Source organism: Rhinopithecus roxellana, chromosome 13, assembly GCF_007565055.1.
Source record: "Rhinopithecus roxellana isolate Shanxi Qingling chromosome 13, ASM756505v1, whole genome shotgun sequence".
Classification (NCBI taxonomy): domain Eukaryota; kingdom Metazoa; phylum Chordata; class Mammalia; order Primates; family Cercopithecidae; genus Rhinopithecus; species Rhinopithecus roxellana.
The window spans coordinates 8,002,237-8,025,466 of NC_044561.1; the positions used below are offsets into that span (position 1 = coordinate 8,002,237).

The following is a 23,230-nucleotide window of genomic DNA, read 5'->3' on the forward strand; positions in this document are numbered from 1 at the left end:
CCTTCTAGACTACTTTTTAAGAGTGAATTTCCTAACTTCAGCAATCTGGATAGGCCAAATGATCTCCCAAATCATAAATTCAGGTTTTTTTGGTTCAATAGTTTCTTCTACAGTTGATCTCTTTTCTCTCCTGATTTACTGTAAACACCAAGGAGAAAGAAGGCTACATTATCCACACATTCGTTGAAATTCTCCTCAGATAAATACCCATATTCATTGCTTACAAGTTCTTCTTTCCATCCAACAATGTAATGCAATTTAGTCAAGAGTGGTTTTTCTTTTGCCGCTTTTTAACAAGGATCACCTTTCCTCGTGTCCAACATCATGCTAGTCATCGTCTTATAAAGATGGACCAGAAACACCTTTAATGTTTTTTTCTATCAACTTTTTCTTCATGATACTATATTAATTCTTTAAGACATTAGATGTTGTCTCTAAAGTTCTCCTCGCTTCCTTCTGAGCCTTTATCTAAAGTGCTTTTCACTGTATTTCTACTGGCATTCCCTCCAAGGAAATCCATGCTGTTTCATTTGAGCGCTTCAAAACTCTTCTAGTCTCTCCCCATTGACCTAATGCCCAAAGTTCCGAATGTCTAGGTAATTTTTTTGTAGCAACCTCCTTCTTGGTACAAAAATTTGTATTTTTTCCTATAGTAGCTATAGTAAGTGACCACACACTGTGTGGTTTAATACAATAGAAATTTATTGTTTCACATTTCTGATGTGAGAAATTGGAAATCAAGGTAACAAGGCCATTCTCACATTGAAGGCTCCGGAGAAGAATGTTTGCTTCTTGTAATTTTTGCTGCCTCCCAGAAACACTTGGCATTCCTTGGCTTGTAACTTCATCATTTCAACCTCTGCCTTCATCATCCCATGGCCAACTTCACTTTGTGTATGTCTGTGTGTCATCTTCTGTACTAATAAGGACAAGAGTCTTTGGATTTAGGGTCCCTCCTAATCCTGTATGACCTCATCTTAACTAATTTCATCTGCAAATAAGGTTTCACTTCCCAATAAGATTATGTTCTGCGGTTTCAGGTGGGTGTGAATTTTGGAATCACACTATTTAATCCATTATACCTGGCAGGTGAGTGCCTTGTTTGAGGCTGCTCTGCAGCTCGGGCTAACCCATAAGATGCTGACAGCTTGAGGCTGTCCACTGAGGTCTTCCAATAGCAGAGTCCAATACTCCTTTCTTGAAGGAGGACCTGGGTATCACATAATTACATTCATCTAATGTGGTGTGTAGAATATAGTGGCTGTGGCAGGGACTCAGAGGTCCTGCTCTTCATTGTTAAGAGCCTTGACCAAAGCCCTCGTTTTCTGTATGGTTTTCCTCCTCTCCTTTTAACCTCAAAATCTGAGCTTTTTGGAAATGATTTCAGAATTTTTACCCTGTCAAGTTAATTAGGAATGAAGAGTGCTGTTTATCGGTTTCTAGTGTTTAATTTTCAAAAAATAAAAATGGGATTTCTTACTGTGCCAAGGCTTGTCTTGAACTCTGACCTCAAGTGATTCTCTTGGCTTGGCCTCTCAACATGCTGGGATTACAGGCATGAGCCACCACGCTTGGACTAAAATGTTTTGATAGAAGATGTCATAATTACTTTTTCCTCCAATATTCTTTGTTATCTTAGCCTTGCACAGTTTCACATATTTCTTTGCAGCTATCTTTGTGGCTTTATTATTATTATTTTTTTTTTGTAGAGAAGAATAAAGATAAATCGTGTAAGACAGGCTTGCTTTAGAGAAGAATGAAGCTTGTATCTGTAACATTCCTATGCTGCAGACATTCCTGCCCTGTGCCATCTGTGCCCCCTCCCATCACAGAGCCTCCACTTCAGGGCCCTCAGGACCCCCTGCAGAGTCCTGCAGAGTCTCTGGAGGGAAGATGCACTGCGGGTAGAGAGGCCGGGGCTTTCTACCGCTGTGATGCTGACGTTTTCCATCAGCAAACAGGGAGGCTCGGTTTTGGTACACTAGATTAAGTTGCGGAGAAAGAAGCTGTATTTCCTGAGTAAGAAGAGTGTTTAATTTATGTAAACTTTATGTTTTGTATTATATTTTATAAATTAACTCAGTTTTGAGGGGTTTTTAAAATTTTTATTTTGTTTTAGAATTTTCTAAAATTTGGTGAGTGGGAGATTTTTTCCCTGTTTCGATTATGTTTCTTCAAAGCTTTATATGGTCCATTGCTATGTTTATCATTATACATAGCATCATCATTGTGTTGTGTCACTACAGTATCAAACTTTACTCTTGGTAATTAAATGCTGGCCTGCCTGAATCTGTGTGTGTGTGTAACTTCTTATTTTGCCACTCCTATAAATAACTTATAACTGTGCAACTGATGATAGATCTTAGTATTGTGCTTTATGAACACATTGTTATAATAACATGGTGGGTTAAAAATAAACAATTTTGCAGCTGGAAGAATATATTTGACCACTTTCTCTTGGGCCCTGGAGAACAAGCATCATGGGCCCACGTTAGCCAGATGCAGACTTTGTGTGAGGAAGATGGAGACGTTAGGAGCACAGGGTGAGGCTGAGCCAGGGTGTGTGTGTCTCATGTCCCCATCTCTGCATGGGGTCCCCTCTTGATTGTCAGGCTCTGTGCTTGAAGACAAGGCTGCCCTCACCATCACAGGTGCCTAGGCTGAAGATGAGGCTGAGTATTATTGTGTTCTGTGGTAGAGCAAGCAGCCATCTCCACAGTGACAGATGCAGATATATTTGATATCTGATATATTTGAAAATATTTTCAGTATAGGTCTAGTTTTATAAATTTTTAAAGTAGGAGGGTTTATATGAAAATAACAGTATTATAAGGTGAATTTCTCTCTATCTCTCTCTTCTTTTTCAGATTCTCCTCTGCTCTTGCAAAAAAACAAAGGGTCAGGACTTTTTACCAACATTGGTACATTGGCACCCAAACAAGTTTATTTATTTAGAGCTTAATGGGGGAAGAGTTTATAATGTTTATATCTACAAAAATATATTTACCCAACATAATCAACCAACATAATTACCCAACATAATATCAACCTAAAGAAACAAAGGGAAATATCAACCAAAATATCAACCAAAGAAACATAGGGAAACTGTTTAGAACTCACAGACCTAAACCTGAGGAAGTAAACCAGGGATGAGTCTGAGAGCCATGTCCTTAATGAGGAGGGGTCACCCTATACCTGGGAATTCAGGAGCTCCTCAAGAGTACAATCTCAGGAGAAAGAGAAACTCAACTTCCCTGATGTTTCGGAGTTCAGGGAGTGACCAGCAAAGACTAGACCAAGAGGAGGGCCATGTATGGGCCAGGAAGGGGGTCGCGCATGCTGGACTTCTGCTCTAGTTGTCATCCCACCCAGAAACCCAGAAGGCTCTTTGTGTTTAGGGGACAAAATGATTCTGTTAGCATTAAGAGGCAGTAGAAAGGGAGGTATTTTCATTGACCAAGGATTGGGTATGAGAGGAGTTCAGGCAACAAGACATGGTGGGCACAGCCCCTGGACCTCACAATGGGGCTGGGCTTCCCCAGGCTTGTCTATTTTTCCTTCTGCCCCCAGGGAAAATAAGAAGCTGTTCATGCAAATCCACTCCCTCCCTTCTGGCTAGATGAGACCCTACCTGATTACTGATTCAGGAACCTGAGAGGGGACGTGAGGACAGAGGAGGTTGAGGAAGGAGCTGCTCTGAGTGTGGGCCCAGGAGGGTCCTCGAGGGAGCAACTGCAGAGTGCAGGAAGCATTGCAGAGTGATTCCACCAGAGCTCCCTCCCTGCATGTGAAGGAATTCATTCTGTAAAGGCAGTGGGGGCCTCTTCCAGAATCTCAGATACAGAGCAGGCTCACATTCTCCCATCTTTGGTGTGTGCCAATTCTTTCTTTCTAGGACAGCCAAGCACATGCACCATGAGAGCTCTGTGCACATGGAGGTGATTGGAGACGGCTGAAGTCCACGTTGATTACGTGACCCTGTGAGTCAGGGTGAAGGCCTTATGTCTCCAGGGAAGTTGTCAGTTCCCATCATTGTATAGGCAGCTCACAAATGTGGAATATGGACAAAGGTAGTGGGAGCTGGTCACAGTGATTTCCCTGTAAATGCACCTGTGAGCAGCTCTACAACCTGGAAATTTAAATCCCATCGGGGACAGGTGAGTGGCAAAAAACCACAAATGTTCATGTGCAAACTTCAATGTTTCAAAAGTTCTTGAGAAAATATTTACACACAGGAATCATATGCTGTGAATTAGAACTCCAAAATGTCTAGGAAGGTGAAAACTAAACACAGAGTTAGGAGACAGCCCTCTGAACTGTGAGTCAGGCCAGCGGGAAGGAAGTGTGGACAGAGCAGATCAGCCGGGAGGTTTTTGTCTCACTTCCACTCTGCCTGTGTCACTGTGGGTTACACGAAGTTGCTCCCAGTGCCGTGGTCTGCCCCACAGTGGTAGTCACTCTCATCCTCTTCCTGGATGTTTTTGATGGTCAGGTACCGATTCAGGCCTGAGCCCGAGCCTGAGAAGCGATCAGGGATGCCATCCCCCTTGGATCCCACAATCCCACCTGTGCCCACTCGCATCACGAACTGGGGGCCCTTCCCTGGTCTCTGCTGGTGCCAATCCACCGCGTAATTACTGTAGCCGCTGCTCAGGGTGCAGGTGAGTGTGACCGAGGCTCCCAGGGAGGCCGATGCAGAAGGTGGCTGAGTCAGCACAGGCTGGGAGAGGGACCCTGGAAACACAGACACCCGTGAGGGCTCCTGTTGGTGGGTGGCTGATGAGCTGTTGGAGGAGGAAGAGCAGGGATGGGGAGCTGGGGGCTGGGAGGTGGGAATCCCTCTGGGGGCCCAGCCCACTGCCCACCCTGACCTGTGAGGAGACTCAGGAGGGTGAGGAGCAGAGGAGCCCAGGCCATGGCGGAGATGCTGCAATGCTGGGTTCTTCAGTCTCTCAGATGAGCCTGAGCCCCCAAAGCCTCTTATTTCCTCAGTGAAGAACTGGGGGGCAGGGGCATCACATTCCATGCAAATCGGTTCCCTCCCAGGGCTGGTGATTAACAAGCACAGGGCTGAGAGCAAGAGCGCAGGTCCCTTAGGATTCACGGACTTTGCCTCCCCCTAGTGGCCAGGCGCTGCATCACACTCAGGGCTCACACAAGGTCTCCCTGGGCCCCTGCTTCACCTGGAGGCCAAGTGTGTGTCCTGGAAGCTTCTCAGGCTCCATTGCTAATGTCTCAGGAATCTCTACAGTGCTTCTTTCCCTCTGGGGTCCCACAGTAGGATGCAATGACTAGATCAGTTAATCCTGGAGCCCGCCCAAGGCACCTGTTCCAACTTTTATTCTAGAATGGGTGAGCCCATCAACTGTTATTCCAAACAAACTGAAGATGTGTCCACACTTGTAGATGATCACCTTCTCACTGTGTCCGTTTCCTAATCTCCTCCTCTTATAAGGATACTGATCCTTATGATCTCATTTCATCTTAATTACCCTCTGTATGTCTCTGTCTCCATATACAGTTACATTGGGGGTTAAGGCTTCAACGTGAATTATGGACAATTTTAGTCCGTAATGATCAGTAATTAGAGTGCTTTTTTAACTTATGAGAATGAGTCAGAATAGGATAAATAGATAAGCGTGAAAAGAAAAATTTTATGAGTCTAATATTGTATATATTTTGGCATTTGAACAAGTATAATTTTAATTGTCATAAAATATACACAACGTAAAATGTGCCTTTTAAATCACTTTTAACTGTAAAATTCAGTGGTCTTAAGTACATTCACAATGTGATAGAATTGCCTGGCATGGTGACTTGCACCTGTAGTCCCAGCTACTCAGGAGTCTGAGGGAGGAGGCTTGCCTAGACCCAAGAGTTCATGGATGCGGTGAGCTATCACAGCACCACTGCACTCCAGCCTGGGCAACAGAGCAAGACACCATCTCTTTAAAATTAAATGTGATATAGTCATCACCATTATCAATCTCCATAACTTTCTCATCATCCCAAGTGAAAAATGTGTACCCTTAAAATGTTTATTTCCCCCTCCCCTCTCCCCTAGCCCCTGGTAACCAGTGGAGAAGAGGGGGATTGGGAAACTAGATGAGGGAGAATTCATGGTTCTGGGACACAGTACAGGAAGAAGCAGAGCAGAGACAGCACCCATGCTGGCTCTTGGGAGATGCTGCTTGAGCAGGTGAAAGGTTTCTGTGGCTGTGGGTTGTGTCCTGTCTGGTTGTTTCCTGTTTGGTTGATTAAGTATAGAAATATAAGAATACCCCTCCCACCTTTTTGTTCTTTTCTTTTTCTTTTTTCTTTTTTTTTTTGGAGATACAGGGTCTCATTTCATATCTGTTGCTGGTCTTGAACTCCTGATCCTAACCAATCCTTTCACCGCAGCTTCCCAAAGTGCTGGGATTACAGGCATGAGCCATCATACCTGGCCATCAGATGGTTTTATGTGTTGATTTTGCATTCTGAAATATTACCAAATGTATTTCAAAGTTCTAGCAGTGTTCTTGGTGAGACTTTTTTATTTAATTTAACTAATTAATTAATTAATTAAATTATTTTACTTTAAGTTCTGGGATACATCTTTGCAGAACATGCAGGTTTGTTACAGAGGTATACATGTGACACATATACATGTGATAGGTTTGCTGCACCTACCAACCTGTCATCTAGGTTTTAAGCTCTGCATGTATTAGGTATTTGTCCTAATGCTCTCCCTCCCCTTTCCCCCAACTCACCAACAGACCCCAGTGTGTGATGTTCCCCTCCTTGTGTCCATGTGTTCTCATTGTTCAACTCACACTTATGAGTGAGAACATGCAGAGTGTGGTTTTCTGTTCCAGTGTTACTTTGCTGAGAATGATGGCTTCCAGCTTTGTCTACATCCTGCAAAAAAACATGAACTCATTCTTTTTTATGGCACTGTAGTATTCCGTAGTGTATATAGGCCACATTTTCTATATGTAATCTGTCATTGATGGCCATTTGGGTTGGTTCCAAGTCGTTGCTACTGTAAACAGTGCTGCAATAAACATATGTGTACATGTGTCTTTATGGTAGAATTATTTATAATCCTTTGGGTATATACTCAGTAATGGGATTACTGGTTTCAAATGGTATTTCTGGTTCTAGATCCTTGAGGAACCGCCACACTGTCTTCCAGAATGATTGAACTAATTTATACTCCCATCGACAGTGTAAAAGCATTCCTATTTCTCCACAGCCTCACCGACATCTATTGTTTCCTGACTGTTTAATAATCGCCATTCTAACTGGCGTGAGATGGTATCTCATTGTGATTTTGATTTGCATTTCTCTAATGACCAGTGATGATGAGCTGTTTTCATGTTTGTTGGCTGCATAAATGTCTTCTTTTGAGAAGTGTTTGTTCATATCCTTAACCCACTTTTTGATGGGGCTGTTTATTTCTCATAAATTTGTTTAAGTTCCTTGTAGATTCTAAATATTAGACCTTTGTCAAATGGGTATCTTGCAAAAATTTTCTCCCATTCTGTATGTTGCCTGTTTACTCCTGATGATTATTTCTTTTACTCTGCAGGAGCTCTTTAGTTTGATTAGATCCCATTTGTCAATTTAGCTTTTGTTGCCATCACTTTTGGTATTTTAGTCATAAAGCATTTGCCCATGCCTATGTCCCAAATGGTATTGCATAGGTTTTCTTCTAGGGTTTTTATGCTTTTGGGTTTTACATTTAAGTCTTTAATCCATCTTGAGTTAATTTTTGTATAAGGTGTAGGGAAACGGTCCAGTTTCTGTTTGCCACCTATGGCTACCAGTTTTCCCAGCACCATTTGTTAAATAGGGAATCCTTTCCCCATTGCTTTTTTTTTGTAAGGTTTGTCAAAGATCAGATGGTTGTAGATGTGTGGTGTTATTTCTCAAGTCTGTGTTCTGTTCCATTTGTGTATGTATGTGTATATATATGTATACATATATATGTATACACATATATGTGTGTATATATATACACACATGTATATACATATATATGTGTGTGCATATATATATATATATGTTTTGATACTAGTATGATGCTGTTGTTTTGGCTACTATAACCTGGTAGTGTAGTTTGAAGTCAGGTAGTGTGATGTCTCCAGCTTTGTTCTTTTTACTTAGGATTGTCTTGGTTATGTGGGCTCTTTTTTGGTTCCATATGAAATAAAGTAGTTTTTTTATATTCTGCCAAAAAAGTCAGTATTGTCTTGATGGGAATAGTATTGAATCTATAAATTACTTTGGGCAATATGGCCATTTTCATGATACTGATTCTTCCTATCCATGAGAATGGAATGTCTTTTCATTCGTTTGTGTTCTCTCATTTCTTTCAGCAGTGGTTTGTAGTTCTTATTGAAGAAGTCCTTCAAGTCCCTTGTAAGTTGTACTCCTAGGCATTTTATTTTCTTTGTAGCAATTGTGAATGAGAGTTCACTCATGATTTGGCTCTCTGCTTGTCTATTTCTGGTGTGTAGGAATGCTTCTGATTTTTGCACATTGATTTTGTATCCTGAGACTTTGCTGAAGTTACTTATCTGCTTAAGGAGTTTTTGAGCTGAGAAGATGGTGTTTTCTAAGGATGGGATATCCTAGTTAATTTTCTGTCTCATTGATCTGTCTAATATTGATATTAGGGTGTTAAAGACTCCCCCTATTATTGTCTAGGAGTCTAAGTCTCTTTGTAGGTCTCTAAGAACTTGTTTTATGAAGCTGGGTGCTCCTGCATTGGGTGCATATATATTTAGCATAGTTAGTTCTTCTTTTTGCATTGATCCCTTTACCATTACATAATGCCCTTCTTTGTCTGTTTTGATCTTTGTTGTTTTAAAGTCTGTTTTATCAGAGACTAGGACTGCAACCCCTGCTTTTTTTTTTTTTTGCTTTCCATTTGCTTTGTAAATATTCCTCTATTCCTTTATTTTGGGCCTATGTATTTCTTCACATGTGAGATGGGTCTCCTGAATATACCACACCAGTAGATCTTGACTCTATCCAATTTGGCAGTCTGTGTCTTTTAATTGGGACATTTAGCACATTTACATTTAAAACCAATATTATTATGTGGGAATTTTATCCTGTCATCATGATGCTAACTGGTTATTTTGCACATTACTTGATGCAGTTTCATCATAGCATCATTGGTCTTCATATTTTGGTGTGTTTTTGCAGTGGCTAGTACCAGTTTTTCTTTTTCATGTTTAGTGCTTCCTTTATGAGCTCTTGTAAGGCAGCCTGGCAGTGACAAAATCCCTCAGCATTTGCTGATCTGTAAAGGAGTTTATTTCTCCTTCACTTATGAAGCTTAGTCTGGCTGGATATAAAATCCTGGGTTGGAAATTCTTTTCTTTAAGAATGTTGAATATCAGCCACCACTCTCTTCTGGCTTGTAGGGTTTCTGCAGAGAGATCCACTGTTAGTGTAATGGGCTTCCCTTTCTAGGTAACCTGACCTCTCTCTCTGACTGCACTTAACATTGTTTCCTTCATTTCTACTGCTATTTGTAGTAAAGTCCTGGGATCTTGACCTTGCTGAAGCAGATTCCCTGACAGACATCAGAGCAGGGAGCCCAGCTTGATGAAGGGGAAGTCACCAGGAATGCAGGGCTGTGCCCAGAGCTGCCTGCTTCTTCCTCACTCAAGAGTGTGGCCCATTTCCACGTTCCCAATTTCTTTCCTGAAAGCCCTGCACTCTAAGGCTTGGTCTCTCCTCTGCTCTCAGCTCACCAGCCACCAGCATGAAATGAACCCGAAGTTGGTCTCTCACTGGACATAGGCAGAGCCAGGCTGAGGTCCTTCCGTCTCTCACATGTTACTTATGCACCTGTGGCTGAAGCCCCTCTGTGTGGGGACTGAGTAGCCCCATGCATCTGGGTGTGACAAGACATGAGATCACTTGTCCGGAGCTCAGCCTGAAGCAAACCCTGGGAAGGCCCTGAATCTGCAGACTTGAAGAATAATAGAAAGAATGATTAGAGAAGTGAGTAGGCATCATTCACTGGGAATTATATCACATCTATTTCATGCTAACTGACTTGCTCACTTGAGTGTACCTTTCTTAGAGAGCTCTGTCTTTGTAGTTAAGCCCCTAGACCCAGCATCAGTAAGGGGGACCCAGAAACATGCCAACATGGGTGTAATGGCGTATTATAAATATATGTGTTTCATCATATGTACATTATTCCTCCTTGGAAAGGGTTTTATTAAAAAGAATAGGCTGGTGAGGAAAGAAGCCAAGGGATTCACCCTGAGAAGCAGAGACAGAAAGCCAACAGTCTGGGAACTTCTAGAAATCAGGAAATGAGGATGATGGAGACACAGGTTCTGCATCAGAGTTAGGTCTGTAATGACACAGCTGGACCTATCACCTCAGCCCAGGACTTCAGTCCGGAGACCCTGTGCCCCAAGGTACAAAGAGCTGGGTGTTCTGTTGCCTGGAGGCCCTGTTCCTAGGAAGGAGCTGCTGTGCATCGTTCTCAGAACAGAAAAAAAGAGAAGCCTCTACTCTGAAGCAGGGCCCTGGATACCCCTGGACCATGGGGGAAGCTGCAGCAGCAGAAGCCACAGGCCACGCCTGAGCAGCATTAGCTGAGTGCTCACCCTCCTGGTAGAGGAGGAAGGGGGTTCTTGTCTCAGTTTCCCCCGGGCCTGGAGCACTGTACGAGCACTCAGGCTGCTGTCATAGGACTGGCAGTAATAATCAGCCTCATCCTCAGACTGGAGTCCAGTGATGGCCAGGGAGGCTGAGGTACCAGACTTGGAGCCAGAGAATCGGTCAGAAACCCCTGAGGGTCGCTTATTATTGTCATAGATGAGGAGTTTGGGGGCTGTTCCTGGGAGCTGCTGGTACCACTGCACATCATAACCCTGCCCCGATGTTGGAGCTGCTCCCAGTGCAGGAGATGGTGACCCTCTGCCCGGGCGCCCCAGACACTGAGGGCGGCTGCATCAGCACAGACTGGGCCCAGGAGCCTGGAAGTGGGAGAGACACAGTCATCATGATTCTGCTTCTAGAGACCAGAGGAGAAACCAATCATTCATGGACTTCCCAGGGCCCCTCCCCTGTACCTGTATCCAGTCACCTGTGCAGTGAGCGAGGAGAGTGAGGAGGAGAGGAGACCAGGCCATGCTGGAGACTGTCCTGAGTGCTGCCTCCTGTGCCCACAGCTGAAGCAGAGTTTCCCCAAATCTCTCCCTGCCCCTCTTCATACTCTGAGAGTAGGAGGGTCCATACATGCAAATCAGACCCCCAGCTTTCTAATCCCACCCTGGGCCCTGGGTCAGGCCCCTATGCCTGAGGATGTCAGGGGGTGGCAGGGGCGGGGCTGTGTGGTCCCAGTGGGTGGGGAGGATGCAACTGTGAGCCCTGAGCAGAGGACACCAGGCAAGGCAGGTGGCTGGTTCTGCTCTGATAACCCCACTCTTCTCAGGAATGGTCCCCAAGCTCCCCCTGGTGTCCAGACCAAGACAAACCCTTGTATGAGGAGGTGACCAGAGCCTCTAGAGACACCGCTGCCTCCCCCCTCTTCTGTCCACTGCCTCCTCTCAGGGCTAGGCCAGGTGGTGTTTGTGACTTCTCCCTGTGATCTCAGGGCAGTTTTCCCACTTTACTGACTTCCTTAGAAGTGAATCTGTCTGTGGCGCTCTCACTGTTTATTATAAAAGACTCAGGTGGTGACTACACAATGTCCTCATACGTCAGAATCAAACCCACACTAGGGACCGACTTTCATGGACTCACTTTCCCACGTGTGGGGACACCGTGTCCTCTCATGTGGCTCCTCCCTGGCGGCCAGAGCTCTCCTTCCTCTGTGGCTCCTGCAGGGCTGAGGAGGAGGGAAGCTCTTCCCTCTAGGATGCCCAGAGCACATTCCCAGAGGGTTATTCTGGTCAATCTTTGTTCTCGACTTCCCCAGAATTGCAGTCATCGTCATCTGGATCTTGTGACCGGGCTGAGCTGTGCCTCACATACAGTACAAGGCTGCCCATGACCCCCTCCTTGCCCAGGAATGCTCTTCCTGGTGGATGCCCCATCAGCTCTTAGGGTGAGGGCAGAGTGAGGAGCAGGTCCACAGCTACCTCTCCCAGTTCAGCCCCATCCTGGGACCAGTATAATGTGGCCCATGTGATAAGAGGTAGGTCTCTGTCAAATAGTTACTGAGCACGTATCTTGTGCTGGGCATAGAGCGCAGAGCTGGAAATGCCATGTTGATCTAGACAGCCTAATCCCTACCTTGTGCAGCTGCCCTGATGAAAACACAGGCATAGGAGGGGACACAGGAGTCCCATCTTCCACCCCCTTAATCCCTGGGGCAGAGACCAGAGAAGTTCCTGCTGCACTCCAGGGTCTGAGAAGAGATCTCGACTAGGTGGCATCCTAGGGGAAGATGGAAGAAGGGACTATAGGAGAATGAAGGGAATGTGGGCATGACCTGAAGATTCCTGGGGTTCAGGTGAAGATGTACAGAAGTCCATGAAGTAGATACAAATGAATAACATTAGATAGATAACAGGATCTAGGAGAAGTGGACTCTCAGGAAGGAGCGACTGTGATTAAGAAAGACACCCTGGCAGGGCAAGTCCTCAGAAATCCAAGAAGATGTACTTTTATTCCCCAAGTTCAGGAGCTTGTTCACTGCTTGGGCCTGATCTGCTGGGGCTACTGGAGAGGAAGGCAGGGAGGAGCCACGTGTCAGTAGGAGAGGCATGGAGATGGGGAGAACATGAGCAGAAAAAGAGGAGATTCTACTTTGGGAGAGCCTGGATGGGAGGTATGAGATGGGAATGTCCACATGTACAGGTATATTTCTGGATATTTCATACAAATGGGATCGTGTTAATTTTTAGATTGCGGTGAAAGAAGACATATTCAATGTTATATTGCTATTATTCAAAAACACAGTGCATCTTCAGCAAAGAAAATTTGCTCCATAGGTGCTATCCTGGTGGACTATAAGCACTGTGTTTTTAAAAGGTTTTTTTTACATTTTTTTTCTTTTTACCGTCATACAGCTTTTTTTTTTTCCAGAAATACGCATTCCAATTAAAATTGTTGATGTAATTTAATAATACATCTTTCTGAAAATTATGCAATTACCTTTTTGAAACATATACTCTGGACCTATCAGAGGTTCTTCATTGAGAAGACCAAGAACATTCACTACCTGATGTATTCACGCTGTCGTTTCTGAGGAGTAAACTCTTGAAGCTCTGGAATTAATTTTCTTAGATCTTGGAGGAATTCCTGAGGTAGTGAAACTTTTCTTTGCTAACCCTCTATTTATTTAAGAACACTCCCATCTCTCTTTTTTGTGACCATGGGCTGTAGATACATGGTTGGCATCATTAGCTGCCTCGTGGAAAATGAGCCATGACAGGAAATGAGAACATAAGTGTGAGTATAGAATTTTGGAAATGAAATGGCTCTAGACCTGAGGAAATAATATGATATTATTGGGTATAGACAGCACTTTCTAGAAGGACACTGAGAAGAAGAATCTAAAGTTTGGGTAAAGTAGGAGAGCTCAGTTATGGCTTTTATAGTTTAATCGGCTTTAGAAGGGGCAGGGTCACAGCTGAGTAAAAGCCAGGTTGCCATTGACCCCAGACCCTGAAACCAGGACTGAGGGAAGACTCTCAGCAGTGACATGGCTAACCTGGCAGAGCAGCACCTTGAGATGAGAGCAGAAGGAGGCACCCTGTGCAGTGCGGGGACAGAGGGAGAGGTGCAGGTGCTGTCCCCTGAGTCTGGTCCTCACTTGAAAGAGGGACAGATGGAGGAGAGGTGCCGAGGTGATAGTGATCAGTGGCCTCTAGTGTGGCTTCTTGAACTACTACTGTTCTCCCCTTTTTTCCCTCTGGGCTTTGGAGGCCAACATGAGGATGTTTATCTGCTTTCCGTCTCTCCTGAGGCTGCCTAATTCTCCTATCAATGCCTCCTTGATGGGCATGGATGTGTCTTGGCATGGAATTAATCTGTGAAAGGAATATCACAAAGGTCAGGGATCCCATGATGGAGTTTTTTGAGACAGAGACTCTCTTGCCTGTGTCCCGGCCCAGCTCTCAGTTTTCACAAGACAATACCCATTATGAGCTAAAGATGAGGGTGGAGAGTAGAGTGATTCACACAGTGGGGCTACTTAGGCAGAGCTCCTGCTTTTGCCTTTTCCTGTCGTGTCTGGACCCCAGATTTTCCAGGCCTGAGTTCAGCATGTAAGAGTCCCCAGCTGTAATATTAGGGACAGGCAGTGTGTGGCCCAAACCCATAAGATATGCTCTCTGTTCACCGTGATGCTGTCATAGGAGACGGCATGAATAATTTTCTCTGGTTGTCCTTAAGGCCGAGATTCCGGACCAGTTGTTCAGGGAGGGCAGATGTTTCTCATTCTGGAACTTTTTTACTGAGGATGGCATATGCTAAACTGGGGAGCCATTTTGTTTCCAAAAAGGAAGTCAGCCAGGGACAGGAGAGGTTATGGAGAGTTGACATGTCATATATCTCAGAGATACGTTTTCCTCTCCCGTTTGCCATGTAGAGAGGAAAAAGTCATGTGACACATTTGAACAAGGCTGGGGAGCTTTTGTCTAAGTTTTCATTGTGATGATAAGCTCAAGGCTTCCTGCAGCCCCCTTGAACTTGAAGGACCCCACCCCCCACCAAGCTATGTGATTATTGTGCCCCAGTCAAAGACTAAGGCCGGCCTTGAGCCTCTCACCTGACCCAGGTTTCAGTCCCTCCTCCCCAGAAACCAGTACTGAATCTCACCACTCTCTCCTAGTGACCTCAGCTGGTCCCATGGCCTTCACACTTCCAACCTCCTTTTCTATCTTCTCTGAAGCATCTGGAATTGTCTTCACACTCTTACCTCAGATCCTGTGTCCTCTTTGTCCAACCCTCTAATGGCTCCTCTACCCTCTCCCACCCAAGCTCTCCTCTCCTCACTGTGCGATGCTGTCTTACTGCATCAATATTTTTACTTGATTGTCTTTTCCACAAGTTGGTGTCAGCTAGAACACTCTAGATTTATCTGTAAGCCTTCATCTATTTTGGTATCAGTACTGGGCCCTGCTACGAGGACGTAAGTCTTAGATGTCAGAATCTGGGAACTTCAGTCCTAACCAATTTCCTTGAAAGCCCCCAATTTCTTTGATCTGAGAGTGAGACTCAGCCTCCCCTCAATGCCTGAGCGGACAACGGTCCTCTAAGAATTCTTATCTAAGGAAAATAATCTCTTCAAAGGCATTTTTTTAGCCTATTCTTTTCCAAATTGCAACACAAGAAAAAATGAGTTGATGGCTCAGGATATCTGGTCCACCATCTGAACCTCAGTTTATGCCACCCCTCCTCACTTTAGTAAGAGGGTCCTCACTATTTTCTGGTCCCAGAAACCTCTTCTACCTCCTTCCACCATCTGGTGGGACCACCTGGCTCTGCCGCCTAATATAATTACTGGACCTCCCCTTGTTTTCTGTGGCTGCCTCCTCTGTAATTCTATGGAAGGAGGAAGCCAGGGGGAGGCTGGGAGAGAGGAGAGAGGGGAGCCTTGGGTAGGCTTCTGATTTCTAACTCTTTCTTCTCCTCATTGGGGTACTGAGAGGTGATGGAAACAATACCTGGGCTGAGCAAGGTCCTCAAGTAGCCTTAAGCCCTCACCTGGCCATAGCTACAGTGAGGAGAGTGATAGGAGGAGGGTTAAGGAAGGAGTCCAGGTCTCGGGGAGCACATCGTCACCCTCTGGTCTCTAGTGAAGCTCAAAGGCCCACACCTCCTCACCCCCTCCCCACAGCATGGGCAGGCACAGGAAGGTCTATGAAGGCACAGCTGGATCTGCCACCTCAGCACAGGATTTCGGTGGAGGAACCCTGTGTCCCAAGCTGCAGGAACAGGATGTTCTGAATCCTGGAGTCCCTGTTCCTGACTCTGAGGAAAAATGTGGTGGAGCCTCCACTCCTAGGAGGGCCTTGGCTGCCCCTAGGCCCATGAGGGAAGCCACAGCAGCAGAAGCTGCAGGTCAGGCCTGAGCAGCAGCTGCAGGCACTCACTCTCCTGGCAGAGGAGGAAGGGGGTTCTTGTCTCAGTCCCCATTGGCCGTGAGCACTCAGGCTGTTATCCATGCTAAGCAGTAATAATTGGCCTCGTCCTCAGGCCGGAGTCCACTGATGCTCAGGGTGGCTGAGGTGCCAGACTGGGAGCCAGAGAATCAGTTCAGGGACCCCTGAGGTTCGCTTATTAACATCATAGATGAGGAGTTTGGGGGCTGCTCCTGGGAGCTGCTGGTACCAGGATACATAATACCTCCTGAAGTTGAAGCTGCTTCCAGAGCAGGAGATGGTGACCCTCTGTCCTGGGGCCGCAGACACTGAGGGCGGCTGAGTCAGCACACACTGGGCCCAGGACCCTGGAAGCAAGAGAGACACAGACATGGTAGTTCTTGGTCTAGACAGAGAAGGAGAAAGCAGGGCCTCATGGGCTTCCAGGACCCCTCCCCTGACCCTGTGTCTGGGCACCTGTGCAGTGAATGAGAAGGGTGAGGAGGAGAGGGGACCAGGTCATGATGAAGATTGTCTCGAGTCCTGCCTTCTGTGCTCACAGCTGAAGCAGAGCTTCCCCAGATCTCTGCTTTCCCCTCTTTATACTCTGAGAGAAGGAGGGTCCATACACGCAAATCAGACCCTCCAGCTTTCTGATCCCACCCTGGGCCCTGGGTCAAGCTCTTCTGCCTGAGAATGTCAGGGAGTGGCAGGGGTGGGGCCGTGTGGTCCCAGGGGGTGGAGAGTCCACATCTATGAGCCCTAAGCATACGGTACCAAGCAGGACAGGTGGCTGGTCCTGCTCCCATACGCCCAGTCTTCTCAGGAATGGTACGCTGGCCCCCCCTTGTGTCCATTTTGTGACACTGTACACCACCATTGTATGACAAAGTGACCAGAGCCTCTCAGAGATACCCCTCCCTCCCTGTTGTTCTGTCCACCGCCCTCTCCATCAGGGCCAGGCCAGGCAGCTCCCTGAGTCTTTTTTTCATGACCTCAAGGCAGACTTCAAATTCTACTGGGTTCCTGAGGGGGTGAATCTGTCCATGGCTCCCTGGCTGTTCACTGTATAGGACTCAGGTGGTGACTACACAAAGTCCTCTCATGTCAGAATGAAATCGAGAGCCCTGACCAGCCCCATGGACTCATTTCCTCACCTGTGGAGACACCGGGTCCTCTGCTCTCGTGTCGCTCCTCCCTGGTGGCCAGAGCTCTCCTGCCTCTGTGGATTCTGCAGTGCTGGGTAGATAGGGAGCTCTTCCCTCCAGGATGCCCGGGGTACACTCTCAGAGGGTTATGCTGGTAAATCTTTGTTCTGTCTCTTCCTTTACAGACTTGCAGTCACAGTCATCTGGGTTCTGTGACCAGAGATCTCACCTAGGAGTCTGTTCTCCATCACTGAATGCCAGTCTGCAGGAGATCCTGGCAAATGACTTTGCAGTGTTTTGCTTATGAGCAAAAAAGCAAATATGCTCAGTATTGGAAGATGGGAAGAATTAAAACTCTAACTTGTTTTGACCGGAGTCTGTACTCAGGTGAGCCTGACACGTGGTAGCTTTTAGGATCATCCATTCCAACTGGGATGTTTAGAAATAATATGGTTCAAATTCAGTAATGAGTGTTTTGGGCATGTCTTAAAGATGATAGAAATTACTTATTTTTGATGTGTGATGACATCTAGAATATGATACATTAAAAACAATAAACTGAAGAAAAAGGTAACCCTATTTATGAAAGTGAAAAATGAGACAGATTGTATATGTGACTGCAGGAGTTCCGGCATGATACCCTTTGGACTCAACAAATCTTTGTGGAATCCCATGTGGTTGGAGAACAGCAGGATAGTTATTTACTCTCATGAATCTGTCACCAGGCAGTTGTAGTACCACGAGGTTTTAAATGCACCATTTAAACAATGGACAAGGCAGGGCATGGTGCCTCACACCTGTAATCCCAGCACTCGAGGAGGCCAAGTGAGTAGGTCACTTGAGGCCAGGAGTTTGAGACCAGCCTTGTCAACATGATGAAACCCTACCTTGGGCCGGGCACATTGGCTCATGCCTGTAATCCCAGCATTTTGGGAGGCCAAGGGGGACAGACCACAAGGTCAAGAGATCAAGACTATCCTGGATAACATGGTGAAACTGAAACTCCATCTCAATTAAAAATACCAAATTAGCTGGGTGTGGTGGAGTGCACCTGTAGTCCCAGCTACTTGGGAGGCTGAAGCAGGACAATCACTTGAACCCGGGAGACGGAGGTTGCAGTGAGCCAAGATCACACCACTGCACTTCAACCTGACAACAGAGGGAGACTGCATCTCAAGAGAAAGAAAGAAACCCCATTTCTACTAAAACCACAAAAATTAACCAGGCATGGTGGTGCGTGCCTGTGTTCCCAGCTGCATAAGAGGCTGAGACAGGACAATCACTTGAACCTGGGTGTTGGAGGCCGCAGTGAGTCGAGATTGTGCCACTGCACTCCAGCCTGCATGACAGAGCAAGACTCCATCTCAAAAACAACAAATGAACAAACAAGCAAAAATCCACAATGAAATAGTGATATTTAATACAAACATTTAAATCAAACCAGCCCAGATATGTAACTGAAATAAAGTGTATGCGGCATTTTAGGATTGCATTTCAAGGGTGTCATTATTTGAAACGTTCCTATTTATTGTAAGCCATGTTACTTTAAATACTTTTATAGTTTTTGAAAAATGTTTGTTGTATTTACATTAACACACCAGGCATATTAAATTTTATTTCTTTTAAAGTAGAAAGGAATTGCAACTGGGGTTGCACTTCGTATTTTCTTGTCATCGCCTCCTCTGTGATGATGCATAGACGTTCACGGTGAATTTTGTTTATCTTTTTCCCCCAACTTCATGAACAGAGCTTCCTCCAGGCTGAGCAGTGTCTCCCATACAGGACAATGCTGCCCATGGCCCCCTTTCTGCCAAGGGATGCTCTCCCTGGTGGATGTCCTGTCAGTTCTTAGCCTGAAAGCAGAGGGAGGAGCATTTCTACCACTGCCTCTCCCAGTTCAGCCCCATGCTGTGTTCAGTATAATGAGGCCAGTGTGATGAAATGCAGGTTTTTCTCAAATAGTTACTGAGCACCTACCTTGTGCTGGGCACAGAGCTCAATGTTGGGAATGCCATGTTGATCTAGACAGCCTCATCCCTGCCTCATGAAGCTGACCCTACTGACAATACCGGGGTAGGAGTGGTAAAGAGGACCTCCCATTCTCCTCTTTCATAATTGAAGCAAAGAGAGCAGAGATGCCCCTGCTGCACTCAGGGGTCTCAGAAGGGATGACTTGGTGGGATCTCAGGGGAAGAGAAAACAAGACTCTTCAAGAGAACTGAGGAAATATTGGCATGACTTGAAGATTCCTGGGGTTCAGGTGAAGATGGAGGGAAGCCCACAGAGTAGACCTAGATGGAGTAACACAGAGATGAATAACAGGATCCAGCAAAAGTGGACTCCCAGGAATAGAGGGATTGTGATCCAGGGCAAGTCCTCAGAAGACCAAGAAGATGCATCTTTGTTCCCCAAGTCCAAGAGCTTGTTCCCCTATTGAGTCCAATCTGCTGGGGCACTGGAAAGGAAGACAGGGAGGAGTCACTTGTCAGCAGGTAGATGTGTGGAGAGGAGCAGAATGTGGGCAGAGGGATTCCACTTTAGGGGAGAATGGATGGGTGGTGGTAGATGGGAATGTCAAAATGTACAGGTATTTTTCTAGATATTTCATATAAATGGGGTAATATTAATTTGTAGATTGTGAGATGAGAACACAAATTCATAGCTATGTTGCTATTATTCTAAAAGACAGTGTATCTTCAACACAGAAAATTTCCTTCACAGGTTCTATCCTGGTGGACTATAAGTACTGAGTTTTTTTTTTTATTATTATACTTTAAGTTGTAGGGTACATGTGCACAATGCACAGGTTTGTTACATATGTATACCTGTGCCACGCTGGTGTGGTGCACCCATTAACTCGTCATTTACATTAAGTATATCTCCTAATGCTATCCCTCTCCCCTCCGCCCTCCCCACAATACGACCCGGTGTGTGATGCTCCCCCTTCCTGTGTCCAAGTGATCTCATTGTTCAATTCCCACCTATGAGTGAGAAGATGCGGTATTTGGTTTCCTGTTCTGGTGATAGTTTGCTGAGAATGATGGTTTCCAGCTGCATCCATGTCTCTACAAAGGACACGAACTCATCCTTTTTTATGGCTGCATAGTATTCCATGATGTATATGTGCCACATTTTCTTAATCCAGTCTGTCACTGATGGACATTTGGGTTGATTCCAACTCTTTGCTATTGTGAATAGTGCCGCAATAAACATACGTGTGCATGTGTCTTTATAGCAGCATGACATAATCCTTTGGGTATATCCCCGGTAATGGGATGGCTGGGTCAAATGGTATTTCTAGTTCTAGATCCTTGAGGAATCGCCACACTGTTTTCCACAATGGTTGAACTAGTTTACAATCCCACCAACAGTGTAAAAGTGTTCCTATTTCTCCACATCCTCTCCAGCACCTGTTGTTTCCTGATTTTTTAATGATTGCCATTCTAACTGGTGTGAGATGGTATCTCATTGTGGTTTTGATTTGTGTTTCTCTGATGGTGAGTGATGATGAGCATTCTTTCATGTATCTGTTGGCTGTATGAATGTCTTCTTTTGAGAAATGTCTGTTCATATCCTTTGCCCACTTTTTGATGGGGTTGTTTGTTTTTTTCTTGTAAATTTGATTGAGTTCTTTATAGGTTCTGGATATTAGCCCTTTGTCAGATGAGTAGATTGCAAAAATTTTCTCCCATTCTGTAGGTTGCCTGTTGACTCTGATGGTAGTGTCTTTTGCTGTTCAGAAGCTCTTTAGTTTAATTAGATCCCATTTGTCAATTTTGGCTTTTGTTGCCGTTGCTTTTGGTGTTTTAGACATGAAGTCCTTGCCCTTGCCTATGTCCTGAATGGTATTGCCTAGGTTTTCTTCTAGGGTTTTTATGGCTTTAGGTCTAACATTTAAGTCTCTAATCCATCTTGAATTAATTTTCATATAAGCAGTAAGGAAAGGATCCAGTTTCAGCTTTCTACTTATGGCTAGCCAATTTTCCCAGCACCATTTATTAAATAGGGAATCCTTTCCCCATTTCTTGTTTCTGTCAGGTTTGTCAAAGATCAGATGGCTGTAGATGTGTGGTATTATTTCTGAGGACTCTGCTCTGTTCCATTGGTCTATATCTCTGTTTTGGTACCAGTATCATGCTGTTTTGGTTACTGTAGCCCTGTAGTATAGTTTGAAGTCGGGTAACGTGATGCGTCCAACTTTGTTCTTTTGGCTTAGGATTGTCTTGGTAATGTGGGCTCTTTTTTGGTTCCATATGAACTTTAAAGCAGTTTTTTCCAATTATGTGAAGAAAGTCATTGGTAGGTTAATGAGGATGGCATTGAATCTATAAATTACCTTGGGCAGTATGGCCATTTTCACATATTCTTCCTATCCATGAGTATAGTATGTTCTTCCATTTGTTTGTGTCCTCTTTTATTTCACTGAGCAGTGGTTTGTAGTTCTCCTTGAAGAGGTCCTTTACATCCCTTGTAAGTTGGATTCCTAGGTATTTTATTCTCTTTGAAGCTATTGTGAATGGGAGTTCATTCATTATTTGGTGCTCTGTTTGTCTGTTACTGGCGTATAAGAATGCTTGTGATTTTTGCACATTGATTTTGTATCCTGTGACTTTGCTGAAGATGCCTATCAGCTTAAGGAGATTTTGGGCTGAGATGATGGGGTTTTCTAAATATACAATCACATCGTCTGCAAACAGGGACAATTTGACTTCTTCTTTTCCTAACTGAATACGCTTCATTTCTTTCTCTTGCCTGATTGCCCTAGCCAGAACTTCCAACACTATGTTGAATACGAGTGGTGAGAGAGGGCATCCCTGTCTTGTGCCAGTTTTCAAAGGGAATGCTTCCAATTTTTGCCCATTCAGTATGATACTGGCTGTGGGTTTGTCATAAATAACTCTTATTATTTTGAGATACATTCCATCAATACCGAATTTATTGACAGTTTTTAGCTTGAAGGGCTGTTGAATTTTGTCAAAGGCCTTTTCTGCATCTATTGAGATAATCATGTGGTTTTTGTCTTTGGTTCTGTTTATATGCTGGATTATGTTTATTGATTTGCATATATTGAACCAGCCTTGCATCCCAGGGATGAAGCCCGCTTGATCATGGTGGATAAGCTTTTTAATGTGCTGCTGGATTTGGTTTGCTAGTATTTTATTGAGGATTTTTGCATCGATGTTCATCAGGGATATTGGTCTAAAATTCTGTTTATTTGTTGTGTCTCTGCCAGGCTTTGGTATCAGGATGATGTTGGCCTCATAAAATGAGTTAGGGATGATTCCCTCTTTTTTTGTTGATTGAAATAGTTTCAGAAGGAATGGTACCGGCTCCTCCTTTTACCTCTGGTAGAATTTGGCTGTGAATCCATCTGGTCCTGGACTTTTTTTGGTTGGTGGGCTATTAATTATTGCCTCAGTTTCAGATCCTGCTATTGGTCTATTCAGGGATTCGATTTCTTCCTGGTTTAGTCTTGGGAGAGTGTAAGTGTCCAGGAAATTATCCATTTCTTCTAGGTTTTCTAGTTTGTTTGCATATAAATGAAGGCAGAAATAAAGATGTTCTTTGAAACCAATGAGCACAAAGATACAACATACCAGAATCTCTGGGACACACTTAAAGCAGGCGTGTAGAGGGAAATTTATAGCACTAAATGCCCACAAAGAAAAGCAGGAAAGATCTAAATTGACGCCCAGCATCACAATTAAAAGAACTAGAGAAGCAAGAGCAAACACATTCAAAAGCTAGCAGAAAGCAAGAAATAACTAAGATCAGAGAAGAACTGAAGGAGATAGACACACAAAAAACTCTCCAAAAAATCAATGAATCCAGGAGCTGGTTTCTTGAAATATCGACAAAATTGATAGATGCTAGCAAGACTAATAAAGAAGAAAAGAGAGGAGAATCAAATAGACGCAACAAAAAATGAAAAAGGGGATATCACCGCAATAAAAAATGATAAAGGAGATATCACCATCGACCCCACAGAAATACAAACTACCATCAGAAAATATTATAAACAACCTC

At 44.6% G+C, this 23,230-nt stretch overlaps 1 pseudogene and 2 gene segments (V, D, J or C); all 3 read right to left on the reverse strand.

Annotated features, from left to right (window-relative positions):
* Positions 1 to 3,019: 3,019 nt before the first annotated feature.
* On the reverse strand, positions 3,020 to 4,988 carry LOC104660428. The segment is given in 2 exon segments: positions 3,020 to 4,734; positions 4,872 to 4,988. Coding segments are annotated over 2 exon segments (372 nt in total).
* Positions 4,989 to 10,526: 5,538 nt separating this feature from the next.
* Positions 10,527 to 11,234, reverse strand: LOC115892740. The segment is given in 2 exon segments: positions 10,527 to 10,997; positions 11,108 to 11,234. Coding segments are annotated over 2 exon segments (598 nt in total).
* Positions 11,235 to 15,860: 4,626 nt separating this feature from the next.
* On the reverse strand, positions 15,861 to 16,605 carry LOC104660427 (annotated as a pseudogene).
* Positions 16,606 to 23,230: the final 6,625 nt, after the last annotated feature.